Here is a 24,942-nt window from a genome sequence, read left to right as displayed (position 1 = left end):
TAAAGTGCTCTCTGGAAATCATGCTATGACCTTTTTTCCCCTTTTGGTGTGTGATGCAGGTGTGTCCAAACAGCTACTCTTCAACTAAAATTTTATTTTGTCAGAGCAGACAGTCACAAGAGGCTCAATCTGGTGAGTAGAGTAGGCAATGAACAATGATTGTGAAGAAAATTCCTGCTGTGTGAACAGTGTGAACCACAGTTTCTGCTGCATGTCCTGCTTCAGATACTTCCTCTGCACTGATGACCTGACCCTGGAGGACAAATGTGCTTGCACAAAATGACAAATGTCCTTGGTGTGTTTCTCCTGACCTCAGGCAACCTGCCTTCAGGCTCGGACACTCAATCGAAGACTGTGGTTTGGTGTCTGGGGTACACCAGAGATATGATCTCTGTTAACATGAAGGACTCATTTGATACAGAGTGTGATGCTTGCTTTCTGAACAAATTATAGGTCCAAAGTGAAATTGCAGCACACACCGTTCAAATGTTTAGAACCTGTCAGGACTTCAGGTGAGCAATTTAAACATATCAGCAACAGTGGAAGCAAGTGCACCAAAGGAGCACATAAAGAAAGCCTTAAAGTCAGTTTAAATCAGAAATAACTTAAATAAATAAATAATAAAACATGTTTTGGGGTGGAAATGTGCAAAGACTTTTCCTACAAGTTTAAATATATATATTTCTACATTGCACAAAAAATTCCTCCTTGCACAAAGTAGCAAATACTGCTCCTATAGATGGGTTGGCCTTCTGCAGCCCTGTTGAGCTCTCCTAGAGTAACTGGCTGCTTCCTGGAATCTCCTCCATGCTCCTGAGACTGCACTGGAAGACACTGCAAACCTTCTGACAAAATCGCAACAATAGTTCCCTCAAGGTGTATACTTCATGTACTTCATATACTTTATACTTTACATATGCTTGCCATTCTTAAATTTTGTTAATGTGCTCTATCAGGACTGTGTGGGCGTGTTTTGGTCTCATTTCACTGAAAGTTGCTGTCATTATATTTTGGTTCAGATGTTGTCAAATCTTGAATGCTCCACCAGAGTAACTGATATCAGCTGTTTCCAGCAACACAGGGGTCGCATCAAACCATAGAGCCAGCAGCTACATCTCATTTGTTACTGTTCGCCTCTAATGATCTTGGTAGAGAACGAATGAAAGCACAGACTTACTGTTAACTGTTTTGTGACAACTCCTGACTCAATTGCCGACCTATTCATAGCTTTGAGGACCTCGAAGTCTGGGGCTTCGATGAACACAACGTAGGGCAGGAATTCAGATGTCCGCAGGACTTTAATAGCCTTAAGAGAAAAGCAGAAACAGTACAGATGTTTTACAATCACTGCATCACTTTGCCGCAAATGAGCAAAAACACTCAAACAAATCCAACAGAAAAGCTAAGGAACTCATTAAAAAACACCTGCAGCGTCTTCCTCTGACTTAGTTAATAAGATGTGTAAAAATAATTATCTGAGTGGATGCAGATCATTAAGAGATCCTCTTGGATAAATATTGATGAAAAGACTGAAAGCATCTCAGCAGCCACAAGCTGTTCTATCCTGGAGAAATTACAGTGTAACCAAATAAAGAAGGTAAAACTGTTTCCTCTACCTGTGGGTTAACATCCAGGATGCAGATCTTTCCTGTTTCTATCACATCGTGTATGGAGCTGATCTTTGTGCCGTACAGGTTCCCGTCATACTCGCCGTGCTCCAGGAAACGCCCGTTTTTGATGTCACATTCCATTTCGCTGCGGCTCATAAAGGAGTACATCTGACCATCTCTCTCATCCACCTTTGGTTTTCTAGAGGTGACTGAGTCATTGCAATAAACAGAAACATCTTGGTTTTTTTAAACTGATCTGCACTAAAGGTTCAACTTCAGCTACAACAAAAGCCTGCTTGTGCTTTTATTGGTGAATATGGCGTCGTGTGATGAGGATGGCTTTACTCACAGGGGATTGTGGTGCCATAGCGTTGGGGATCTGACACCAGCAGTTTGTTCTTCAGGCTACGACGGCCGACGCCCTGCGCTCCAATCAGAACCAGAGTCTTCCTCCTGAAGGGCGGGACTTTGGCAACCTCCTCGTAGATCCGCAACTCGTGACGATCAAATTCTAAATAGAAGGTAATAATAAGTCAAACTGAGACAACAAAAGACAAAACAAAAATCACAAGGTAGGGGATCATTTTGCCCCAAGCTCATGTAAATTTACCTGCATTCTTGGTGGTCAAATACATCATCTTTTTCTTCTTCTTACCCACCACCCCTGCACAAAGAGGACCTAAGACAGAGGCAGATCAAACCTTCAACAACTCCAACAAAATACCTGAAAACAATCCAAGAGCTGATGAAAATGTAAAGCATTGGAGGGCTATAAAGAGACCACTAGATGGCACTGTGCGCCAATACTAATTAGTCGTATACAACCAATCTGCTGCCAGGGACACCTGTGACTGCACGATCTGCTGACCGTCTGTTCAGTGTGGCAGATTATTTGACATAGGAGGGAGTATCTTCTAGAAGGAAAGTAATACTTGGAATCATGAGTACTCATGTACTCCCGATGACGAAATCAACTTGTCAAAGCAGAACAAAAAATAGTTATGATTTTGTTCTTAAGAGCTATAGTTCTAATTATTAAATACTGTGTCCCAACTATATAGATCAGTGGGTAAACAGTATTGTATCAATTCCGAATGTTTCATTCTCTCTCTGCTGGTATATGTGGGAAATATGCTGATAGACAGCTGTGTCCTTCCTGAGCTCCAAGGGCAGTACAGTTGGACTGTCATCTTCCTCTCCTCTACGAGTGAAGGGTATGCAGCTGGCTATGACTCACCACCTGTTTTGTTGCCACTGAGCAGAGCAGAGCAGTCAAATCTAAAGAAACACGGCCTCTTTTCACACCACGTCTCATGAGAGGAGAGATCATTATTGATCAGGTTTTACGGACGGTTGTCTTATCACCGCTCCTCAATCAAGCCTTCTTCTCGAGGAGGGGTAGCGCTTGAATGTCAGACCCTGCAGCTTAATAACCAACAGATTGGATCAGGCCACCTGAGTCACTCCGATGCTCATTACCAGTTCAGCGCTTTCTGACTGAGGAGCAGACTGAAGAGGTGAGAGGAGGATGAGCGAACAGCGCCAGATGAAGCACTTGTATGATATGGAGAGGAACAGATGTTGGCTTTGTTGCCGGGGTGTTTGTGCAGCGAGGAGCCGGTATCGAATCTGCATAATGAGAAGCGCTTCTCTGCTCTGCTGCATACCGCTAAGAGGTGTACCTGTGGTAGCGAGCTCCAGATCTCTCTTCACAAAAGCCTTCCTCTTCTCCTCAAGGAGCTGGCTTGGAATTAGACCTGCGCTGCCACCTTCTATATGACAGGCCTATGAAGGGGAACCACACATGCAAAGTGAAGCGGCTAACAAATTGAAACATCTTATGTTGCTAAAATACACATATGTGGCTGTACTAACCTGCCACCAGTTGAGGTCCTCCTGGTTAAAGATCTGCAGAATGTCTCCACTGTTGAAGCTAAGCCCCGCCTCCTTACACGGAATCAGGTTATCATGAGACGGGTCGTAATCAAAGTGACACTTCACAAAGGCCTGAATGAATAATTACATTAGAGAGAGGGAACATGTCAGTCAAACCTTTTACACCCAATATAGAATCGTGATGCTTCTTGTGTGGTACACGTGATCGGCTGTAGATGGACTGGATGACCGACTGTCCATCAATATGAAACAGCCCTTGCCCATTTAAAGCCTTCCCTATCTCCCAGCTCGCTCTCCCGACAGCTCAAGGCTACAGGATTCAGCTCATAAACCAAACCATCTATCCCAACCCCCACTGATAGGACAAGGAGTCTGAGAGACAGACTGAGACAAAAAAAAAAAAAAAAAAAAAAACGGAGAAAAAGAGGGAGAGAGAAATAAAGAGAGAGCCAAAATCTGTAGCCATGGCAACCATCCCCTCCTCCCCCCCTGCGCTTGACGTCGTCTCTTTTCTGAACTGATGCATGAACATAAAACGGGCTTTGCCAGCCTGTACTGTACTGCCTTTGTGTGCGTGCGTCCTTCCCTCTGTAAGGACACGACAGACAGACGGACAAACGCATATTCTCCTTTAGCCAAAGCAAGCTGTCAGTTGAGTTTAGTCGCCAGCGTTACAGCCAAGCTCCAGGCCTGGAACACAGACAGCTGGATTACGCTGAGACTTTTGGGTACAACTCTAATCGTAGCATCGACAGCACATACGCTGTGCGTCCACCTACACAGCTCTTAACTGTGCGAGCACAACCAATCATTCTTTAATGTCTCCCGCGGACAGATTTCTCTTAAGTATTTAAGTAGGGCAGCTTTCACAGAAAAAAGGAAAACTAAACCCTCAACAAAGCGAAGGCCTTTAGAGCATAATGTATACCGGAGATATGTATTCTTACAAAGGAATCTGCATCTTTTGAAATCCATGAAAGAGCTATACCTGAGGATAGACTCTTCTGAGGTGCTGAATGGAAAGGAGGTGATTTCTCTTATACATGAAGGCCCTCTTACAGCAATTTTGCCAGATTGAACGCTGCCTTTTGCTACAGGGTGCTATGATCCTAATGTGTGAAATACTTCTGTTCTGTAAGGTTCTGCTGCCATCGTAAAGATACGCACAAGGTGTCTTTTGAAGTCAGTGCCTGGACACATTAGAGTGTATAAGGGAGGGATGGTGATTTGTTGGCCGTAGCCCTTTCAGGGAGTTTGTTTTGCTTTGCTTTTACTCCCTGCTGTTTTGTTTACTTTCATGTTCAGCTGCTGGTCTGGTTTTTACACCAAAACTAATGAGGTTATGTTTAGAAACAGATCGTGGTTTTGGAATAAAACACACCCCTGCAATTAAACTTCCCTAATGAGTTTAAATCACAGACACTATAAAAGATAGGCTCTGAAGTCACTGAGTTGAGTGTTTCAGACATCACCATGTTGGTTCATGCTATCTATCGTGATACCATTGGTCCTTTACAAATGTGCATGTGTGAAGATCAGAGTGAGAAACGTGTCTTAGTGTGACAGTAACCTGATGCATGCACTGAGGCCAAAGCATAGCTTGTATTTGATCAATTAAACCCCAGAAATAAGAAATAGAAATTTTTTCACACAAATTTAGTCAGAAACAGGTGTCTTAAAATTTTGTCCTCATGACAAAACTTTTTCCTCAGGAGGAAAATTTAACCAAAGATATTAAAGTTTATTCTGTCATGAATGTCTGAACCAATAAATTAGACGATCGTAAAGCTTTGTAAAATCACAGCTTTGTTCACACTAAAGGACTATAAAAATACATTTTTTGTAGCTGGTGGATACAAAAACAGTTTAACTGCAAACTATCTTTATAGTATAAGCTTATATATAAGCTGGATTTTTTTCACCTATTAGCAAAAGCTAATGTAATGTGATGTATACTAATAATCCTTATTCTTTTCTTATAAACGATGTTCTTGTATATGTTGGTTAGACGTGAAGAATTTATTTACCCCAGCTTCTCAAGATTCATTGCCCCTTTTCTCTTCAGTAGTAGTGTTGTGTACATCGTCTCATCCTTGCATCCTATAGGCAAAAATTTAACAGGCAAGATAACCTTTCAATTTCCCCTCAATACTAAACTTGGTGAGCGGGTTTCAGTATGATCAGAGTCTGATTTTTAGAAAACTAATGCTCATCAGCTAGCATAACCGGAGGAGAGCACTGACATCAACTAATAACTAAGCACTACACCAAGCAATTTCCTGCAGACATTTGATAGCCAATCAACTGTGGCATCCGAAATAATGAAAAAAAAGGCAAACATGCGAAGGGGATCCTCTGTGTTATAAGCTGCCCGTGAGATCTTTCTCTAGCTTCCTCATGATGATTTCAATTACAGATCCATTATGCATGGGTGCAGGAAAACTGCTCTGCATTTGGATAAGTGACAAAGCTGTAATGCACATATTAAAGCTAAATAGCCAGTGTCATCTAAAAAGTCCCATTATGGTATTACATAATGATTCCTGGCACAGCATGCAAGGTTATAGATAGCAGGGTGGATGCCAGGCAGGACATTAAGTGGTGCTTACTGATGAAAATGACTGTATACTTTTAAATCAATTTAAACTTTTTATGCAATATTTATTCCACAATGTATTCTACTTTAACAAAAACAGAAGCTTAAATGTGGAAGATCAAAGCATTTCGAGCACAGAAAGTTCCATTAAAGTGTCCTTTTTATGTTTATTTCCAGCTCCAGTTTGTGCCATTTAGGTATTTTGGGGATCTTTCATGTGTGTCAGATCAAAGAGCAACAGCTATGATGCAGCAGAGTTTGCAGAACAAGTTTTAACCGCACAGATTTAACGTGATTTGAAGCAAAGCCTGAATCGGGTTTGCTTTGTAAACACTCCTTACCCTTTAAAAATGACTGACCTGTCTAGGTGTGTGCGGCTCCTGGTAGCTGGGCAGGATCTTCAGTACAACGCTGCCGCTTGCCTCCTTCAGCATCTCCTGGAGGACTTTGGGGTCGTTGCCGACCTCTTTGCCGTTCACCTCCTTGATGATGTCGCCAACATGAAGCAGACCTTGCTGGTCAATCATGCCACCGTGGAGGATCCTGGCAATCACCAGCTCGCCGCTCTCTACTCGAAAAGTCACTCCCTGCGCACACGTACACAGTCTCAGTGTAATAATTATTTTTCATGCGGGCTAACTAGAGAAGGAGACCCAGGGGGACAGCCTGGCAATGTCCTCCACTGTAAAGTGGTTTAAGAGACGAGTGGGGGTGAGTGTTTAAGTTAATTGTGAGGGATGAAGCCAATGGTAAAATCACTTGAGCTGAAATTAGGAAGCCAATAGATGCAAACATATCTACTGTTACATTAGAAAGACATTTAGGCTTAAAGAGATATATTTCAGGCTTCTTGCTTTAACATTGAATCACTATTATTGCACCTTATTTTTCTTCTTTATCTTACATTAATGTCTCGTCACCTCTGACCCATGATTGATTGATTCGAGAGAGATGGCAGAGAGTTTGTGTGCAGAAAGTGAGACAATAGGGCATCTGGCAAAGTTATCATCAACTTATTTGTATCTGCCTGCTCACCGTGGACATAAATCACACCAATTTAGCGCTACAATGCCACATAAATCTGACTTTTGTCTCTTTTTAACAATGGTAGAGAAAAATCTCATTATACTGAGTGCATATGCTCCACCCAAAGCATAAATCCTCCACTTCTCTGGGGTGTTTTATCTGCTTACAGTTTATAGTCAGGCTCAATCCAGCCTTAATGATTACACGTTGCAGGTTTTTTTTACTGAGCAGACTTACCAGGTGCTCACCAGACACCTTACGGATGCCGACCATCCTGACTGCATCTGGAGGAACAGGCTGGTTGTTGAGGGCCGCGTCCATGAATGAACAGGGGCTCGGTGGGGGAGTCTCATAGTTTTTGGATGCCACAGAATCATGAGTCTCCAGGAGGGACTGTGAACATACCGACAGGTGATGTAATCACACATGAAGACGTAATACACATTACATAAACTGCAAAAAATTATCTGGTCTTGCTCTCATCAGCAAGGCTCTGCCATCAGAGCAACAAAGTACTGCAGCTCCAGTAAGGGAAATCCATTTTAGAAGAAAATCATGTTTCATGAAGCTTAAAAAGCTAGACAAGTGCTGGTTTATTAAAATTAAAATTTGATATGAGGGATGTGTCGTGTTTTCCAGACCTGGAAGTGGGGTTCCTTCAGGATGCGGACAAGCTCATCAGCTGCCTGGCTTCTTTGCGCGAGCGGGCTCAGCTCCTTGAGGATGTCCTGGACCAGCTCCACATTGTTCTCACGCACAGCTTCAAGCTTGGGTTCCTCAAATCGCTCATGAGCCTAGGATTCGATTAATATAAAACAGACGTTACTCCAGGCTATCCTTCCAATCCCAGTCCATTACCTGTCTCTCCTATTATGCGTTGTGTGTATTTTCCACTGATGGAGCAAAACTACACAATCTCCTACTTGATTTTATTTTTAATGAGTGCAGCAAAGTAGCTTGTCAAGTTACAACGAATTTAGCAAAGCAGAAGTAGCAAAGAGCACAATAACAAACAAAACAAAGTAACCTCAATCCAAGCTCCTGCAGAGACAAGCACACAGCCTGTGTTCATAAAATAAAAATAAATAAATAACTACAGGAACCAAGTTGAGCAAAAACGTGTACCCTGCAGGTTTTTCAAGGTATGATGTGAGACATCAATATTTCAGGGAACATTCATTTTTCACTTTCCGCTCCCCTGCTGCCAAAGATAGACGTACACAAGGTCTCCACACCTCTGGCTCCGAGTGAGCAAACTTATCATGTGACTCTTGACTCTGGGTTAAACCTCTCTATGGTATACCACGCTATGCTCCGCAAACCATTCAGTTGCTACAGAACTTAATTACATGCAGACTGTTTTTCAAAAATCAAATGCAATCATTTACAGTGACACTATTGGCAACTGCACACTAACCGGTGCTGTGCTTGTAGATTCACATTGTTAGGCAATCCCACAGAGTATTTGTCTGGTGGGACTGACTACTACCCTGGCAGCTAAAATGTTTGTTTGCTGAGGAAGAGATGAAGGATCCATGCCGAGGGACAAGAAACTTACACGTAAACACACAAACAGATCCACAGATATTCAGTCAAACACATAAATCTATGTACTTAACTACACGGTACTACACACAGAGGGATACAAGGTTTTATCTTCAGGCATTCTAGCAAGCACGCAGCTCTTTTCTAACCTTAAGGAACAACATAGTATGAGCAGAGAGAAGAAGCAGGAATAACTGGTATACACACAATGCGATTGACAAAAAACCAAACAGATCTGTGTAAGTGAAGAAAAACATCTATTCTGAAAACTGTAGTAATTATGTATTTATTCTCTGGTGATGAGTGGCATTCCTATTCAGTACAATTAAAAAGCGATCTCTTAGATTACAGTATTACCTAATGAAAAGAGTAAGTAAGAAAACTTCCACATAAAATCATTGCAATGACCTTACCCATGCGTTACAGTGTCCATCCTACCATTCATCTACTTCTGGAAATCCTGACTTAACTTGCAGAGTGAACTGTCATTGGCAGCACCTCCTCAATCACATGCCCAGCACGGAGGACTATTAATTCCCCTCAGAGTGACAACTCAAGCTGACCCAAAAGCTATTCGCTGCAGTTTCAGAGATGCAGCAACAGCAGCAACATTCCTCTCCTCGGGGGCCACCTTCTTATCCCTCTGGCATAAAATGATGCAAATACTGCCACATGTAAACGCTGTTCTCTCTGCCACCTCACTAACTGACCTTAACAAGCCTGCTAACGCAACCATATCCACTAGCTCAGCTGAATGCCTAGAAGTCATGGACAGAAGTCAAAACTAAGAAGAAAGTGCTGTGGCATGGTTAAAGTAACAGACTGCTTATTGTAAAAAGTAACTAAATAATAACTAAGTAACTTAATAACTTAAAGTTCCTACTTCACCTCGTTCTCGAGGTATCACATTCACAAACTTGGGTGTCAACGCTGCCTGCCCACCCAGCCGGTGGCCAACAATACCCTGCCAGCCTTTTATAGCTGAGGGGTATAAAAAGTAATCTGAGGAAATGAGTTTCTTCTTTTTCTTCAACTGCAAGTGAGTTAGCGTCCCTTTATTTGACCTTCATACATTTAATAAGCACCACCATAGTAAGTCAGGACCCTTATGACTCTAAGTCAAATATTTCTAAATTGACCATCTGTGTTAATCCTGAATGGATGGATGGATGGATGGATGGATGGATGGATGGATGGATGGATGGATGGATGGACGGACGAAGAATCCGTTAAGAGCAAGCTCATGTTTAAATAAAAATATTCGTATCTGGCTGAAGTGTACCGATACTCTGATAAGTATCCACATTTTCTCCCGCCCCTAGTAACCAGTAGTACAACTCTTTATCTAGGCTTTTCAGCAATCAAGGCTAATGAGCACTGGTGCTCTCAAGACAACCAGTTAACAAAGCTGGCACAGCAGTGTTACAATTATATTAGTCTGTAAAAAATTCTCTCTCATTTTTGCCATTTTACAAGCTGCATGAGATGATTTCCTTGCCTTTGCCTAAGATATCAGCTGTAATTCAACAGGACCTCTATGTCAGCTATAGAAACAAACATAAACTGAATCCCAGGTTTTTGAGACATGAGGACTTTCTTTTAAAATAATCCCATGCTATAGTACTGTTTGGTCCGTTTACTTTAGTCAGAAGCCATTGTAAGTAGTACCAAGGTTCATTATTTCAGAGCCACGTGGCACTGTTTTACAAAGACACCGGAGTCTCATTAACAGTCTGAACAGGCGGCATGTGACGGCTTAGAAATTAGATTAAATAGCACGGGGTACAAAGCTGAAAGTCTCAAAGCAAGCGTCGGCTCATTTAGTTGCCCTAACTGCCTTAATAGTTCCGACTACTCTGTTAGATAGAGAGCCAGGTGCTGAGTCAGTACCACAAAACTGATAATAATGAAGCGCTGCAACTGAATATTCGAGCTTCAGCTCCTCTCGTCAATATCTGCTAAATGTCCTCTAATCACGATTCTGATTCTTTATAGAACTGTGGGTTGTGCTGATTGCATTGTTCTGTGCAATTAGCATAACTGCAGCCACCGTGCCATAAGCGTGCACACATGAACACTCGCTCTGTCGCCCGTGTTTCTGTTAGTATTTTCTTGGTCTCTCAGCACATCAAGCAAAAGCTCGTTAAGTGTTTATAGATCCACCACGAGTCAAAGGGAAACCATCATCCAGGAAATCCTTCTTAAATCCTTCACCAAGACTCACAGCTTGCATCAGATGAATCTTTTATGAGAATGCTCGTCAATACACTGGGACTGTATGTCTCTAAGACACTCAGCACAAATAGCAGTGTCATGCTCTGCTCACACACACAAACATGCCTCAAAGCGTACCAAAAACGAAGCAACAGAAAGGGACACAGAGAGAGTAAGGATGCAAGGAAGCAGAAGGAGGTCTGTTTGAAGCAGTATTTTAGACTTCTGATGCAGTCCACCCTGCTGTTCCTTGTGAAGAGTCCATGTCTACATTTTATAAACAGGAATCCTTCAGGAGTACTAACTGGTACTATGATACTGGACAGCGTTTTACCTCAGGATCTGTCCAAGTCTGAGGAGCAGCCCAGAGTCCAGAGCATCTCCCTGGACAGAGAAACTTCAACTTTACTCTTAGCAGCACAAATATATAAGGGAAAAATTTACTCTCTGTCTATACTTTAAATTACATATATACTTTTCCTCGCATGTCTTTGCAGTGCACAGCGGGGGACTTTTTCCTTATCCTCCTGTTGCTTGGAAAAAAAAAAGTCCATGTTTTTAAAAAGGCATGAGAAAAATTCTGCTCTTGGCAAGAAGTGGGAGGGGAAGACGTAGTGAGATGAAACTGTGAAAAAAAACTGTCTGGCACCGCTCAGCTCTTCCACTCTTCTCCCTTCACTTCAAAAAGCTGTACCTCCATTTGAATAAGAATGACCTAGGGCTGGTTTACATGAGGACAGCTAAGAAACTGCATCTCTCATCATGTGCATGGAGTGTACTACTTTGTAGTTTTTGAGAAATCAGCTTGGTTATTCAGCCATGCAGCCCATGTGCAGTATACATCGTGATGATTGAAGAAATGAAAGGATCCACACTAAGGCGTCGTAGAGAAACAGCTGACTGTCACTAAAATCAGGCCTATGGAAAAATATTCACTTACTGAATTGTTGATGCCACCTGCTCTATTATTGATACAGTAAATATTTTACCAGTCTAGACAGAAAAAAAAAAAAAAGACTGCCAGCCATGTCTGAATTTTCTTGGACAAAAGGATGATGTTGTAGGCACGACTACACTGATTTTCTCTCCATCCAGGACGATCTTTAATCCAAGCGCAATCTGTATAAACTGAACATGTTTATTTTCACTGATGACAAAAAAAGAAGAGTTCATGTAGAATAAATCAAAGATGTTTCAGTGGCATGGCAGCCTTTTTCATCCTTCTTTCTTCTTTGCTGTAATACTTTAGCAGCGAGTATCACAAGGTGTAAGGTTCAATTCTACATAGTCTCCTTTGTCATTGCATGGGACACACTAATCGCCTTTTACATTTTAGATTTTGGAAGTCTCATTACAAACTGATGAGTGCATCCTTTATGTTAAGTCTAGCAGGTTGTTTAGTACCTCACAGAGCAGCAGCTCAAACCAAGGCTGGATACAATCAATTCCACAGTCATATTTTTGTCACATTTCACAGTGAAAGAAGAAGGCATCAAAACATTCTGTGTGAAAACCACACAGGCAATATAATGCACAGAGAACTTGTCAAACCTATGAAAAATAATGATAATGTATACTTTATTGATCCCTGTGGGGAAATTCTTCTCTGCATTGAACCCATTCACTCAGTGAAGCTGTGGGCAGCCACCAGTGCGGCGCGCGGGGAGCAGTGTGTGGGGACGGTACCTTGCTCAGGGGTAACTCAGGGTAGCCGTTCACGGGATTCGAACCCCCGACCTTCCGATCATGGGGCAACCGCTTTACCTACTGAGGTATCCCTGCCCTAAAAGGTGCAAGTGAGTCATTTTCAATGCAGTAAATATAAAGAGAGTTATAAGGAACATGTCTCATCTCTTTGAGCACAGCTTTTTGAATAAATAAATAAATTTTAAATCTATGTCTAATCTAATCTACTTCATGTCTTTAGTGATCATTGGAGTTGCTACTGCCATCTGCACTTGTCAAGTTTCAGACAAGTCAAGAATAAGTGGGGTGTTCCCTTCATGTGTGCTGTTAAAATGACTGACAGGTTTGAAAGAATAGGAATGCTAATACTTCTATAAAAAGAAATATATGTTTATCTGTTATTTTTTGTTATGTGCAGAGACACATTTAACCTTTCTGTGTATTTTTGCATATTATCTGGAATCCATTCAACCTGCTGCAACAATGAAACGCCTAGAAACAAGCTCCACCTGTGCCAACAGCAGTGACATGAGCCAGAGGTGTGTGTTAGCTGGGTTTAAGTTTGCACAACATCAACAAAATTGGTTCCTGTCCCTGCTGAGCATGCTCAGCTGGCTCTCCCAATCTCTATTAATGGGAGTGTTTATGAGGCAAGCCAAGTTTAATGGCCAGCATCTTGTTCTCATTTGTCTCCAGTAAGGGGGGCAAATTCCTCAAAATATTAATGTTTATTCTAGCTTTCTGAATTAAACTTCAAGCACTTCAAACCACTGAGAGAAGATGTAAAATTAAAAAACAAAACATGCTAATAATATTGCTAAGCAACAAAGAGGGGATGTTGAGGTCATATATTTGTGTGGCTCCTCCCCTGTCCTACACCATCCCCCACTCGTGACCACAAAGGGTCCTTGCCACTTGGCGAGCAGCTTCCTGCTGAACGACAACTCAAAGGAAGAAAATCCCGTGGAGGCCTGGAGTACCTCCAGCACTGCAAACAACAGAGGGTTTAACCAGCGATCTCAACTTCATCCCCATGAATGAACTTACGAATCATGGATTTTAAAGTCTTATTCAGCCGCTTCACCAGCCCGTCAGTCTGAGGGTGGTAGACGCCAGTCCGAACAGATTTAATGCCCAGTAATTCATACAGTTCTTTTACTTTCGAGACATGAACAATGTGCCCTGGTCAGTCAGTATCTTTTCAGGATGCTGACTCGAGAGATGACCTGAAGCAGCACCTGCACCACACTGTTTGCATAAATGGTCTGCAGCAGCATTCGGGATACCACGCTGCATAATCCACCAGAACTAATACAAAGTGATATCCACCAGTGAAATGCCCCGATGAGGTCCATGCCAATGTGGTCATACGGGACCTCCATTAATGGTAATGGGCACAATGGTAATGGTAGTGGAAAACCACTTCCCAGCGGCTTTTAGGCACCAACAACTGGGTGTGTTCATCTTCCGTGCAAGTGTCACGACTCACTCGATAAAGCCTATCTATGATCAACACAAAACGCAGGTAGGTCAGTGCTGTGTCAGGGCGCGCCACTTGACCATTAATTCTTATCACCTGTTCTGAGCTAAGAGTTTCATCACGAACCCACTGCCCCACAACTCCTCTGCAGCGGAGCCGCAGACCACATCCACGCCACACACACATTTCACACATTTATTTATTTATGTATTAATTTATTGAAGTCATTCTCACCACTGGGCTCTCCATGATGCCTTTGAGGAAGATGAGGTCCAGGTCATTGGCAGTTGTGGAACTTGTGCTGTCACTCAGTGTGTCCAGGGCCTGATGCATGGCTATACAAACATCAAAAAAAAGGAAAAAGAGAGAAAACACAAAAAAAAGAAAACAGAGTTTATCTCACTCTACTACTGTGCTACCTTCCACTGCTACCCATGGGAAACAGACTGAACAGCTCACCTCAAAGACAAAGAGAGCACATATACAGTAGCTCATACTTTATTCGCGAGTGAAAGAAGTCTGGAGGGAAAGTGAGCAGGAGGGAGGAGGGAGGAGGGGAAGGAGGAGCAGCCTCACATCCTTTCCCAAGCAATTTCACCTCTGTCAGTCACTCTGCTCTGAAGTCTGTCACAAGTGGCAGTATCTTTCTCCCACAACTCCCAACTTCCTCCTTCCCTCTCTCCTACGCACAAGTTCGCACACACACACACACACACACATTCACACACTAACTCACTCCAGCTATACAACAACACAGCTGCTGAAGTTGCTCAGAGAATAAACATTTTTTTTTCCATCAGAACCCTGTTTTACAACTTGGATAAGAATAGATTTTAATAAGCCACAAGTCAGCGGTCACGTTTTGAAATGAACTTTCTGGCTCGTGGAGAAGCCTCAGTGAGAAACCCATGAATGCATTCATGCTCCTCTCTCTCTGTGATGTAAACTCAGACTGCTAAACCCCAACCAATCAATCAGCAGCTGCAATGAGACATCAACAATTCGATGGCGGTCAGAGAAGGTTCAGTCTATCCTTAAAGCATTGCTTTCGACTTACACTCTGACTCCTACCGGGAAGCATTAATCACAGCAGACATGGCTGCCAGAAGAGTGGGTATTTCCACTAACAGGGAACAGAAATGGTCTAAGTTGGTAAACAGACACTAAGGCCTTTGTGTCAACTCAACACTGGTTCTTAATGTTCGAGATACTGGCAGAGCAGTGGCCCAGCACATATCCAACATGGCTGACTTCAAAGCTCTCACCACCTCAAAGGCTCATATAAAGTATGATCAAATAACAGAGCGGCCGTTTCCTTTTGTGTTAAAACTCTGCTTCCCAGTTTCCTGAAAAAGGTAGAAGACTGAGTGTATTCTTACTCTGTTGAATTAAAAAAACAGAGCCCAACTAATACAGGATTTTTAAGACTGGTTATTTAAAAATTCAACTTATCAGTCACTATGTTTTTCTTCCAGACACATTTAACAGATCCCTAACATTTGTTATGTATGTGCTACTAAGATAATAGGGCAATGCAGCTTAAAAGAAATCTTGTTTTATTGTCACAATAAGTTGCGGATGATCTGCTAGGACCAGCTGACAGTTGTGTTTGCGGCATTTCAAATGCCTGTCATTAACAGGGAAGTTGCAGAGTGCCCTCTAGTGGATAAACAATGCCACCTCAACAGTAATTACATGATTGAAGGGTGTTTCTTCATGTTTTTAACTTTCATTTACTGGCTGTTATGAATGCAGATACTGATATATCTCCCATAGTTAACATCAGCTGATATAATAGCTCCACCAATCGAATGATCAGGCTAAAAATAAACAAACAAGTAAAATAATGAGAGCGCTAAATCTAAAACAAGAGCTCATAAAAAGTACATTTGGCTCAATGCATTTTGTTGTTAACAACAGCAGCGACAATGCAATTAATTGGCATAAAACGCATTGATTTATTCTTTGTTGAATGTATAATTTTACAATATATGCCACACCATATAACAGAACTCTGCAGACATGAGCACCGCATTAAATCTGTCCCAAAATAAAATGCACTTTGATTTTCCACCTTCTGAGCTGTGAGAACAAAAAGAGCTACGACACAAACACGTATAATAAAAGATCAACCAACATAAAACAGTAAATACATTTATCAGTGAGCCAGGAAATATCACATAATAGAAAAATTCACATTTTTGTTGTCCCCCTGAAAGCCTGATAACAATGCATGAAGCTGCTCCATTGACATTACACAATAACAAGAGTCTTAAATAATTTTATTAACTTACTTAACGCTATTTAATTTAATTTTTAATGCTTCAATGCTTGGTTCTCTACATGTTTCTGTTTCTGGCTTCACTGCACACTTTTTATTGATCATTAACCATAAAAATGTAGGTGTCCTAGTTTCATTTTAGTGAAGTGAAGCTCAGCATGTTCGCCAATTCATTCAACTTAGTTCCATATTTTTCCAAATAAAACTGGCAAATGGCTTAACAGTGACAGATTCTAGATATTTAGAGAGAAGCCACAAAGCTATTTTTGGTCTACTTCTGTTAGGAAGTATTATTAAATGCACACATGAAATACTAACAAACACAGAGAGAGCAAGCTGTTCTTGTCTCTGCCTATAGCGAGAAATAAAAGGTAGAAAGGAAGAAAAGCAGACAACGGAAGACCACCTCAAAGATTACACACTCCATCCGTCCTCTTGCCCAACAATTTCAAGAGTAAATTAAATTAATAATTTCACAAGTCTTCCGCAGTGGAGTCTTTTTTCTCTTCCCTTTTTTCCCTCTAACACCAGCTCTGCTCCAGCAGGAGAGTTGCCAAGTTTGTGTCTGGCAGAGAATATCAGACCAGCAGGCCTGGTTTACAGGTCCTGCATAATTCTCTTTAATCACTGCAACTGTACGCAATTGTTGCTGTCACATCGGCCCTTTCCCCAATCTTAGTTCATCTCTGCTGCGCCCAGACACGTGTGAGGATTTTTATTTCTTTTAGTCACATGTTTCACTTCCATCTTTTCTTATCTCCTTTTCTCTCATCCAACTTGTCACTGGTTGTTTTAATACACTTACACATCAGCCACTCTAACCATCCTGATAAAACAGGCACCTGCTTTTCCAAAGCATGTCAAAGATTTTACACAAAGTCACAAAAAATATCACAAACTGGAAATGGTTTTGACTCACATTTAGGCACAAAGGAACCACCAGAAGGTGTGAAAAGGGCCAATGTTTAATAATCACACTGCTGAGTATTACTGGAATACGTCTATTATTCAGAGAAATTATTAAAAATCCAACTTGTCCTCTTTGGGTACCGTTGCCTTTCTTCTCTGTCCAAGTTTATGCACATAATGCAGTATAATAAGCACTACAATGTAATAAGCACTGCTTCCCCTATTTTTAGTGGTGTGCATCAAAGCAAATATCACAGAGGTCTGGCCACAGAGGCGTGTCCACAGAGATAAACTTCACCCACCCAGAAGAATCAGCCACCCATGTGGTGAAATCCATATTTTTTAAAATCACAGTGGCTTTTATGTTGTTTTATCCGTTTTCAATTTGTGTTCCTTTGTGTTTTATGCGATTTTCTTCACAGGTCTTCAAAAAGCTCTCAGTGCTCCTCTTATGTACAGAACACATGTTCAAAGCACGGCAATTTTTCTTGAATGAACTGCAAAATCTGCTTCTAGCTATAAATGTTTGACTCTAGTTTTTTCTTTTCCCCCTTTCCTCTAAGTGATATTAACAGTGTTCGTATAATAAATTATAGTGCTATAACAATGTAGTTAGTAGTGTTGTCACTGTAGTCACTGGGTAACAGCTTGGTGCACGACCCAACAAGTCTACTGAAACAATACGAGATCCAGCAGATATCTCACAATAAAGTCCTTGTTAATAAATGTTCACTGTAATGCTAAATGACCACAGGACCTGGTGGGAGTTTGTTTTGTGTTAACAGTGCAGTGCTGTACTATTAACAGGGAAATGGAACCACATCAATATGAGAAGTCGTACATATGAGGCTCAAACAGAAGGAATTATAAATTAAAGTCTTTAATAAAAGCCCCCTTCAAATGAAGGCCTTGATGCTTTCTGCAGCTGAGGTAAATAAAAGCTCCGGTTACATCTGTGGTAGAAACAAAAAACCCACACAAATTAGACACTCAATCCGTCAACGAGTCCAAATTGCATTCACAACAGGCCTGACAGTCGTTTAGTCTGTGCTCAGCTTAAGATAAAGTATTCATTGGCTTCTTTTTATGCTGCAAGCTTCTCTTTCAAATAACTTCCTCTTTAGCATTCAGGTGGAATGTTTCATCTTGTATACCACCACTGTCACAGCAGTCCTGCCTTGCATAAACCTGCCATAGAGCTGCAGCGTATTACTGAATGTATCTCTCTTCTCCTCACGACTCATTTCAGATTGAAGTTGCGTGTAGACATTTGCGTATTAATATGCTCCGTGCCTTTTTTTTTTTTGTCCGTTCTGGGAGCCTTTACAGGTGAGAACTCAGGCGAAAGTTATTTTTCGCTTCGGTGAATCCAAATTGCCTCTACCACACACTGTAACTTGATACCATTACAGAGCTTTCATTTAGCAGGTGAGGGCTTAAAAGCACAAAGGGGGACTCAGGTGTGCCGACAGACTTAACCAGCTACAAGCACATTATGCCCTCTACTCAACCTACTCTTCCAGGAAAAAAAAGTTTCACACTTGAGCAGATTTTCTCTTTGGAGCATTTCACTATTTTACATTTGCTGGATTTATGGGTAAACTCCCGAAGAAGCAGAATATCATGGGAAAACCTGAACATTTCAAGGAAGTTAAAACGGAGTGATGTCCGATTTTTAATATAGTTTTAGATGAAAACCCAATCTACAGTAGTTGGCAGCCAAAAATTTGAAAATTATAACGTGCTGTGGTGGCTCCCTGCGTCCGCCTCTCAACAAAGATTACCAAGATAACCGCTTGCCTGCCTTTGGTACAGCAAGGGACGTGTAATTAAAGGAAACTAAATTAAAGGTGCTTTTGTCTGTTAAAGTCTCATCCAGGCGCCTGCTCACCTCCAAGGAGAGTTACAATTAAACCCAATGTCACGGACGCAGCCAAACAATCTGGGCTGTTATTGTTTGCGTTTGGAGCACAGCAGGGTGCAAGGACCTCTCAGTGAAGGTTATTCTGTTGCTATGGAGCAGCAGTTAGGGAAAAAGGGAGAGGATACACAGAGGAACTACGGGAGGGTGGAAAAAAAAAAGGAAGGAAAATATGTGGGAGATGCAGATGTGTTGTTGTTTCTCTATGTGGAATCCTCACGGGGTATTACAGTACTCACAGAGGAGTACAGTGTGCAGCTGACTCTTTACTCCCAGTTGTTTCTAGCTGTAAAAACAGTCTGGTCTGCTTAATACGCCTGAGATACACAATGTGTTTTAGAATGCAGAGCCAGATGAATAAAAGTCAGTTAAAGGAGCACTTTTGGCAACAGGTAATGAGCAAGCAAGTGGGTTACTTTTTTCTAACAAATAGTATAATTAACCCTGTGATGTCTGTCCACAGACAGCCCTGTGTCTTTTTATAAGACTGATCACCTCTTTGACCCCTAACAGCCAAGAAAAGAAAACAAGCAACAATATTTTTAATAGAATAGAGTTAAGGGTAATGACTAAGACCTCACAGGGTTAATTGTACTTCAAAATATGGGCTTTTTTCATTTCAAATGTGGATTGAAATTCAGTACAGCTTTTTAAAAGGACACTGAAAGTCCGTATTGGCAAATGCATGGCAGTGACAAATCAGGGCACTTGCACTGGATGAGGTAAATGTTTAGGTTCTCAGTTTGCACAGCCAGTAACAACACCTGCTTTGTCCCGTGAAACACAGACAGATTCCTGAAGAAGCTCATTGATATTCTCATTGTCTCCTGGAAGAGCTGCTAGAAGTCGCTGCAAGTTGCTGGAAGTCACCTCTATAAAAAAGAAAATACTATTTGGCCTTGAAAGACATTATTAAATACTTTTATGTTGCTTTTAGATTTGATTCGGTTCCCGGCTCTCCAGCTAAATATAATTACTATCAATCCCTCAGGTAGCAAAAGATAAATGTTTAAGACACTGGTGGAGAATGATATTGAATTGGAATATATTCCAATGCGGTGTGTACGTGCTAGAACTGATGAATCGTTAAGGCCAAAGCATTCGATGAATTTATCCCAGTGCAATGGGATTCATGAATATTTCCAACATGACACAGTGTTGCAGCTTGAAGCCCTCTGAGTGCAATCAGTCTGATGAGATTCCTTCAGGAACAACAACACAGAGCGTACAAAATACAACTAAAGCAAACAGAACGAGCGCACGGTTGGGGCACGCGCACTCAACTCTGGATTATTAAGTCAACATCCTCCTCGTGGAGTGTCACTGAAAAAGAAAACAGGCTCGTAATGATGAGGTGTAATAATGTCGTCTGGAGCATGTGTGGGCACAACAGTTGTGTAATTTACTTGCATGGTCAATCAGCATGTGTGCGTTTGTTTGTGTGCTACTTGTAGAGACTTGCCTATAAATAATTAGATCTCCTCCTTAAAAACATAATAATAATTCCACTGCATTAATATGGCTGCACACATAATACACAGTTCTAAGTTTTGGACTTAAACGTCATGATGTGAAATTAAGGTACTGGGAAAATAATCAGCACCCACAGGTGTTGTCACTTCCTGCTGATAAGGCCTCTGCTCAGGATGAGATTAAGTGAAGCAGCTGAATTACATGAAGGAATTACATGAAGCATTAAATGCTTTATATAAATAATGCTGCAGGGACCGTGTGCCTGTGTGTGGGTTTTTGTGTTTTTTAACAAGTGTCAGAAATTCCAACTTGTGATTCTGACTCTGGTTTTTGCCTGACAGAGTGGTTTAAAACATGATGCAAGCGCAGCACGCGTATGGTTAATATCTACTTTCCCCAGATTAAAAGGGCAGCGAGTCAGATACAGTGCGTGCATGGCCACAAAACCTGGTCATGGAGTAGAGATGAAGTGATGCACAACAAAAAAAGGAGTGCCCTACAGAAACATAGCTGGATAAAAATATAAGTGGATTGTTTCATCAATCCCCAATAAGAGCCTGATAAGTAGATTTTTGTAAGCTTCTCCATTCTGGTCACTTTTGGCAAAAAACTTTAACATCTACAGCTATCCCACCTCTACCTCAGCTTCCTGTTTATTTAGTGCCACTGTCTCCAAATCAAACATCATAGCAGGTCTCACTACCAACTTCCCTTCACTCTTGCTGGTATCCTTGTATCACAAATCACCCCTGACAGTCGTCTCCACCCACTCCACCCTGCCTGCAGTCTCTTCTTCGCCTCTCTTACGCACTGTCCGTTGCTTTGGATGGTTGCCCTCAACTATTTAAACTCATCCTCCACCTTTATTACCTCTACTCTTTTCTCCCATGCATCCCTCCACCTCTTCCTTACCCCTTCTACCTGTTTTCTACTTCCACTACAGATCACAATGTTGTCTGCAACCATCACTGAGACTCCTGCCTGACCTCATCGCTAAAAAATCTTAACTGTAATAGCTCCTATGAAAAAAACGAAGCAGAAATATCAGTGAAATATCTCTGTAAAATAACCCCTAAATGGTGTTCATTTTTTCAAGGCAACATATTATAATGCATTGTTATCAGCTGGATAATGGCTGTATATTATCCTTGCTTGACTTTAAAAAATTCTAAGTGGTCTAACAGCTATAACAGTGTAGGTGAATGTCCTATAAAAGGCAACACTTCAAGTGGAAGTAATCATGACCTTCTCTCTCCAGGTCCCAGATAGCCAATCAGCAGGACGAGGGACTTTTAAGCAGCCTCCCTATCACCATGGTGATGCTTGCTACAAGCTGGCATGCTATGGATGCAGGTCAGATCGCCTTATTAGCTGTATGAAGGTCACCAGTGGAGACAACACTTGTGATATTTGTTGACATTTTGCAATTGGACAGCAGCCCCTCCCCCTCACCCCCCACAGAAAGTGTCAACGAAAAGATGATTTTGTGTTACGTTCTCACTGTAACTAACGCTAATAACTTTATCAATGTAGCTCGCTGTACGCAGGCAAGCAGTTTGAGTCAAACCGTACATCTGTTTTCTTTGGCAACAGTTAATGAAAGAGCAAACCGAGATCATCTGAGTGTGATACGGATGAAATAATTGCCAGTGTCACCACATTATCGAATACTCTCCGCCAGAACCGTATTAAATTGTCCCTTTCTGTTGAAACCCGGCGATTATCTTTGACAGTGTAATCCTACCAACACACTGTACTCAATGATCCATCATCTGTGTTTGAACACTGCTTCATTAGTCCGGTAGGCACACAGAATATTCCTCCGATAGCGTGAGAGTTTGTGTACTGTCCCGCAGATGTGTGGAGTGTGTGTGTGTGTGTGTAGAAAGGGTGGAAGTGAAAGAGCTGGAGAGTTATCTGAAGGTTGTGAGTGTGACACTTCCAAGCGTGCTGTCTCTGATCAGAACACCGCTGCATATGAATGACCCCCCCCCACCCACTTACTCACCATGAATGTACAATGCACTGGAGGTCTCTCTCTTTATCCTCCTTTTCTGTGTCTCATTCACTGTGCACTGATAGACAGGATGCAAATGCATTGACTGAAAATATGATTCATTACGGCTGTCACCGCTGTCGTGTCAAGATACACACTGAAAAGCGGAGGATATCTTGCAAGACAGTATACTGTGTGACACAAATTAGACTTGGCAATGATGTAATGATGCTGCTAATTTAACATGACAGCATCAAATACTTGTTTCAGTTCTTATCCCCCTCACCTGATATCCACTGTTTAGCCAAGACAGGCAGCCCATGCATGGACCACAGGGACCCACGTGAATAGATACCACATTACTATGTGGTATACAACTTTATCCAGTATTAATGAATTCCATGTATTATAAATGGGTTGTGTGGTACTTGTCACTCAGTGCTATGCTAACAAACATTGTCTGGCCACTATCATCCAGTACAACAAATTAGCTTTTACACTGAGTTTTTTTCTTTTTCTTTTTTTTTTATTGTGGCTTATCTAAATTGGTCTCTCTCAGTTTAATGCTCCTCCTTTCACAATCTCTGTAAATTAAATTAAAAGAAAAAAACGGACTCTGTGTTGAAATGATGTATTCTAGTGCAGCTGGTACCGGGCCTCGGACCGGTACCAGTCCGTGAGTCGTTTGGTACCGGGCCGCGAGAGTTGAGGCTCAGGTGTGAAATGTATGGTTTTCAGGGTTTTTATCGGTTTTCAGCGTTATTTTGTTAGCGTTTTTATCGTTAACTCGGTTTTCCTGGGTCTTTTCACGTGTGTTATGAATAAATCTTCTTTTTTTCGGTACCGGCACTAGTTTTATTTTGTTGTATTTATCCGCGACACCTTATTGCCGGTCCGTGAAAATATTGTCGGGCATAAACCGGTCCGTGGCGCAAAAAAGGTTCTAGTGAATACATGTCTTTGCATTCTGCTGCCTGGGATTCGTCTACATCGCATGCTGCCCTGGGTCCCATTCTGTCTCTGCTCATCGTCATCACAATCTGGAGACATGAAGCAGCACATCAGGAGCAGGTGCAGTATGAATTCAAACACCAACTGGTCCTCAACCACCAACATTATAACACTGAATTGGTTGCTGATTACAGCTTGCGTCTAGCAGGTCTTGCCTAACTAGTAACAGCACACACACCTGAACTGCTATAAACAATCCCTATATTGCTTCGCAGCAGGCAAGTTCCTGTGTTCTTACCTTCTCCCTCCAGCTTGATATCCAGGCCCTCTAGGGAGTTGGCTGAGTCCCCCTCCTCCAGGGAGAGCCTTCCAAACAGGCTGCCAGCCATGGTGAACAACACCTCACTACAGGACACACACACACTCTCAGTAACACACCCAATACTGTATCAGAGGCAGTCTGAGAGATCTTCCTCTCCCTCTCTCTCCTTATCGCTCCCTGATTCCCTCCTCTTTCCGCCAAAATGACTCCTCGCTAAAGGCACCTCGCCACTCTTCCCCTCCCTCCCTCTCCACCTGCTCTTGACGTGAATGTGTATAAGCTATGCCTGGCCGAGCGTCTTCTCCTCAGCATGAATGAACGGAGACGAGGGAGGGCTGGGTGCATGTGGAAAGAAAGAAGGTGGGGGGACGTGAGAGGAGAAAGAGAGGAGCGAAGTGTGATGCTTTCCTTAAGAGGAGGGTAAAGAGGAGCCAGGAAAATTGCCTGTCTAGGTTTCCCCATGGGGGTCAAGTGGGGGGAGAGAGTAGCAGAGGGTTGGCTTTAAGAAGGAGGTGTGGTCAAAGAAGTGGCGCTTGGGGAGCGCACTTGTGTATTTTGTTACAGCTTGCCATTACTATTATCAGAGGAACAATCACAGACTTGACTTTTTTAAATATAATACAAGTGAAATGATCTATTTGGGAAATTTATATCTGAGCTACTTCACTGACATAAATGTAAAAATAGCAAAGTTTCAAATAATAACTGACCCTTCTTTAACCCTTCTCCAAGTCTGAACAAAATATATCCCTGCTGGAAATGCTGCTTTTTAAATGTAAAAAAAGACATGAATTGGTTTAGAGAAACAATCGACTGCGTGTTACTAAAAATGCCACTCATCCGAGTCTCGGCCCTCGGCTAGTGCACAAATCAAGACTGACTGACAGCCTATTACACAAAAGACTCAACGCACATTCTTGGTATAAAATGCTTCTCTCTCTTTCTCTCTCCCTCTCCTTTTCTGGCAGCTGACTGCTGGAATTTACTATCATATATAACAAAATACTTTGAGGCTGCGGATTTGAGATTTGGCCCC

General features: G+C 41.9%; 1 protein-coding gene across 4 annotated transcripts in view; it reads right to left on the bottom strand.

Annotated features, from left to right (window-relative positions):
- Window positions 1–24,942, bottom strand: part of mpp2b (MAGUK p55 scaffold protein 2b) — a 45,252-nt gene that overhangs the window by 1,698 nt on the left and 18,612 nt on the right. For 2 of the 4 annotated variants that reach the window (XM_013274082.2, XM_013274088.3), the window contains exons 2-12: window positions 23,883–23,989; window positions 14,288–14,388; window positions 7,770–7,922; window positions 7,366–7,521; window positions 6,462–6,689; window positions 3,486–3,617; window positions 3,293–3,395; window positions 2,221–2,289; window positions 1,960–2,121; window positions 1,617–1,819; window positions 1,178–1,306 (exon numbers count right to left, since the gene is read on the bottom strand). In XM_013274082.2, the coding sequence (XP_013129536.1) occupies window positions 1,178–1,306; window positions 1,617–1,819; window positions 1,960–2,121; window positions 2,221–2,289; window positions 3,293–3,395; window positions 3,486–3,617; window positions 6,462–6,689; window positions 7,366–7,521; window positions 7,770–7,922; window positions 14,288–14,388; window positions 23,883–23,973 (1,527 nt within the window). In that variant the 5' untranslated portion in view covers window positions 23,974–23,989. The remainder of the gene's footprint in view (window positions 1–1,177; window positions 1,307–1,616; window positions 1,820–1,959; window positions 2,122–2,220; window positions 2,290–3,292; window positions 3,396–3,485; window positions 3,618–6,461; window positions 6,690–7,365; window positions 7,522–7,769; window positions 7,923–14,287; window positions 14,389–23,882; window positions 23,990–24,942) is intronic. The other 2 variants (XM_013274090.3, XM_025909850.1) reach the window with 1 other exon arrangement.

This window comes from Oreochromis niloticus, linkage group LG8 (genome assembly GCF_001858045.2).
Source record: "Oreochromis niloticus isolate F11D_XX linkage group LG8, O_niloticus_UMD_NMBU, whole genome shotgun sequence".
NCBI classification, from domain to species: domain Eukaryota; kingdom Metazoa; phylum Chordata; class Actinopteri; order Cichliformes; family Cichlidae; genus Oreochromis; species Oreochromis niloticus.
Note: the sequence above shows the minus strand (reverse complement) of the source record. Positions and strands in the feature narration are given on the sequence as shown.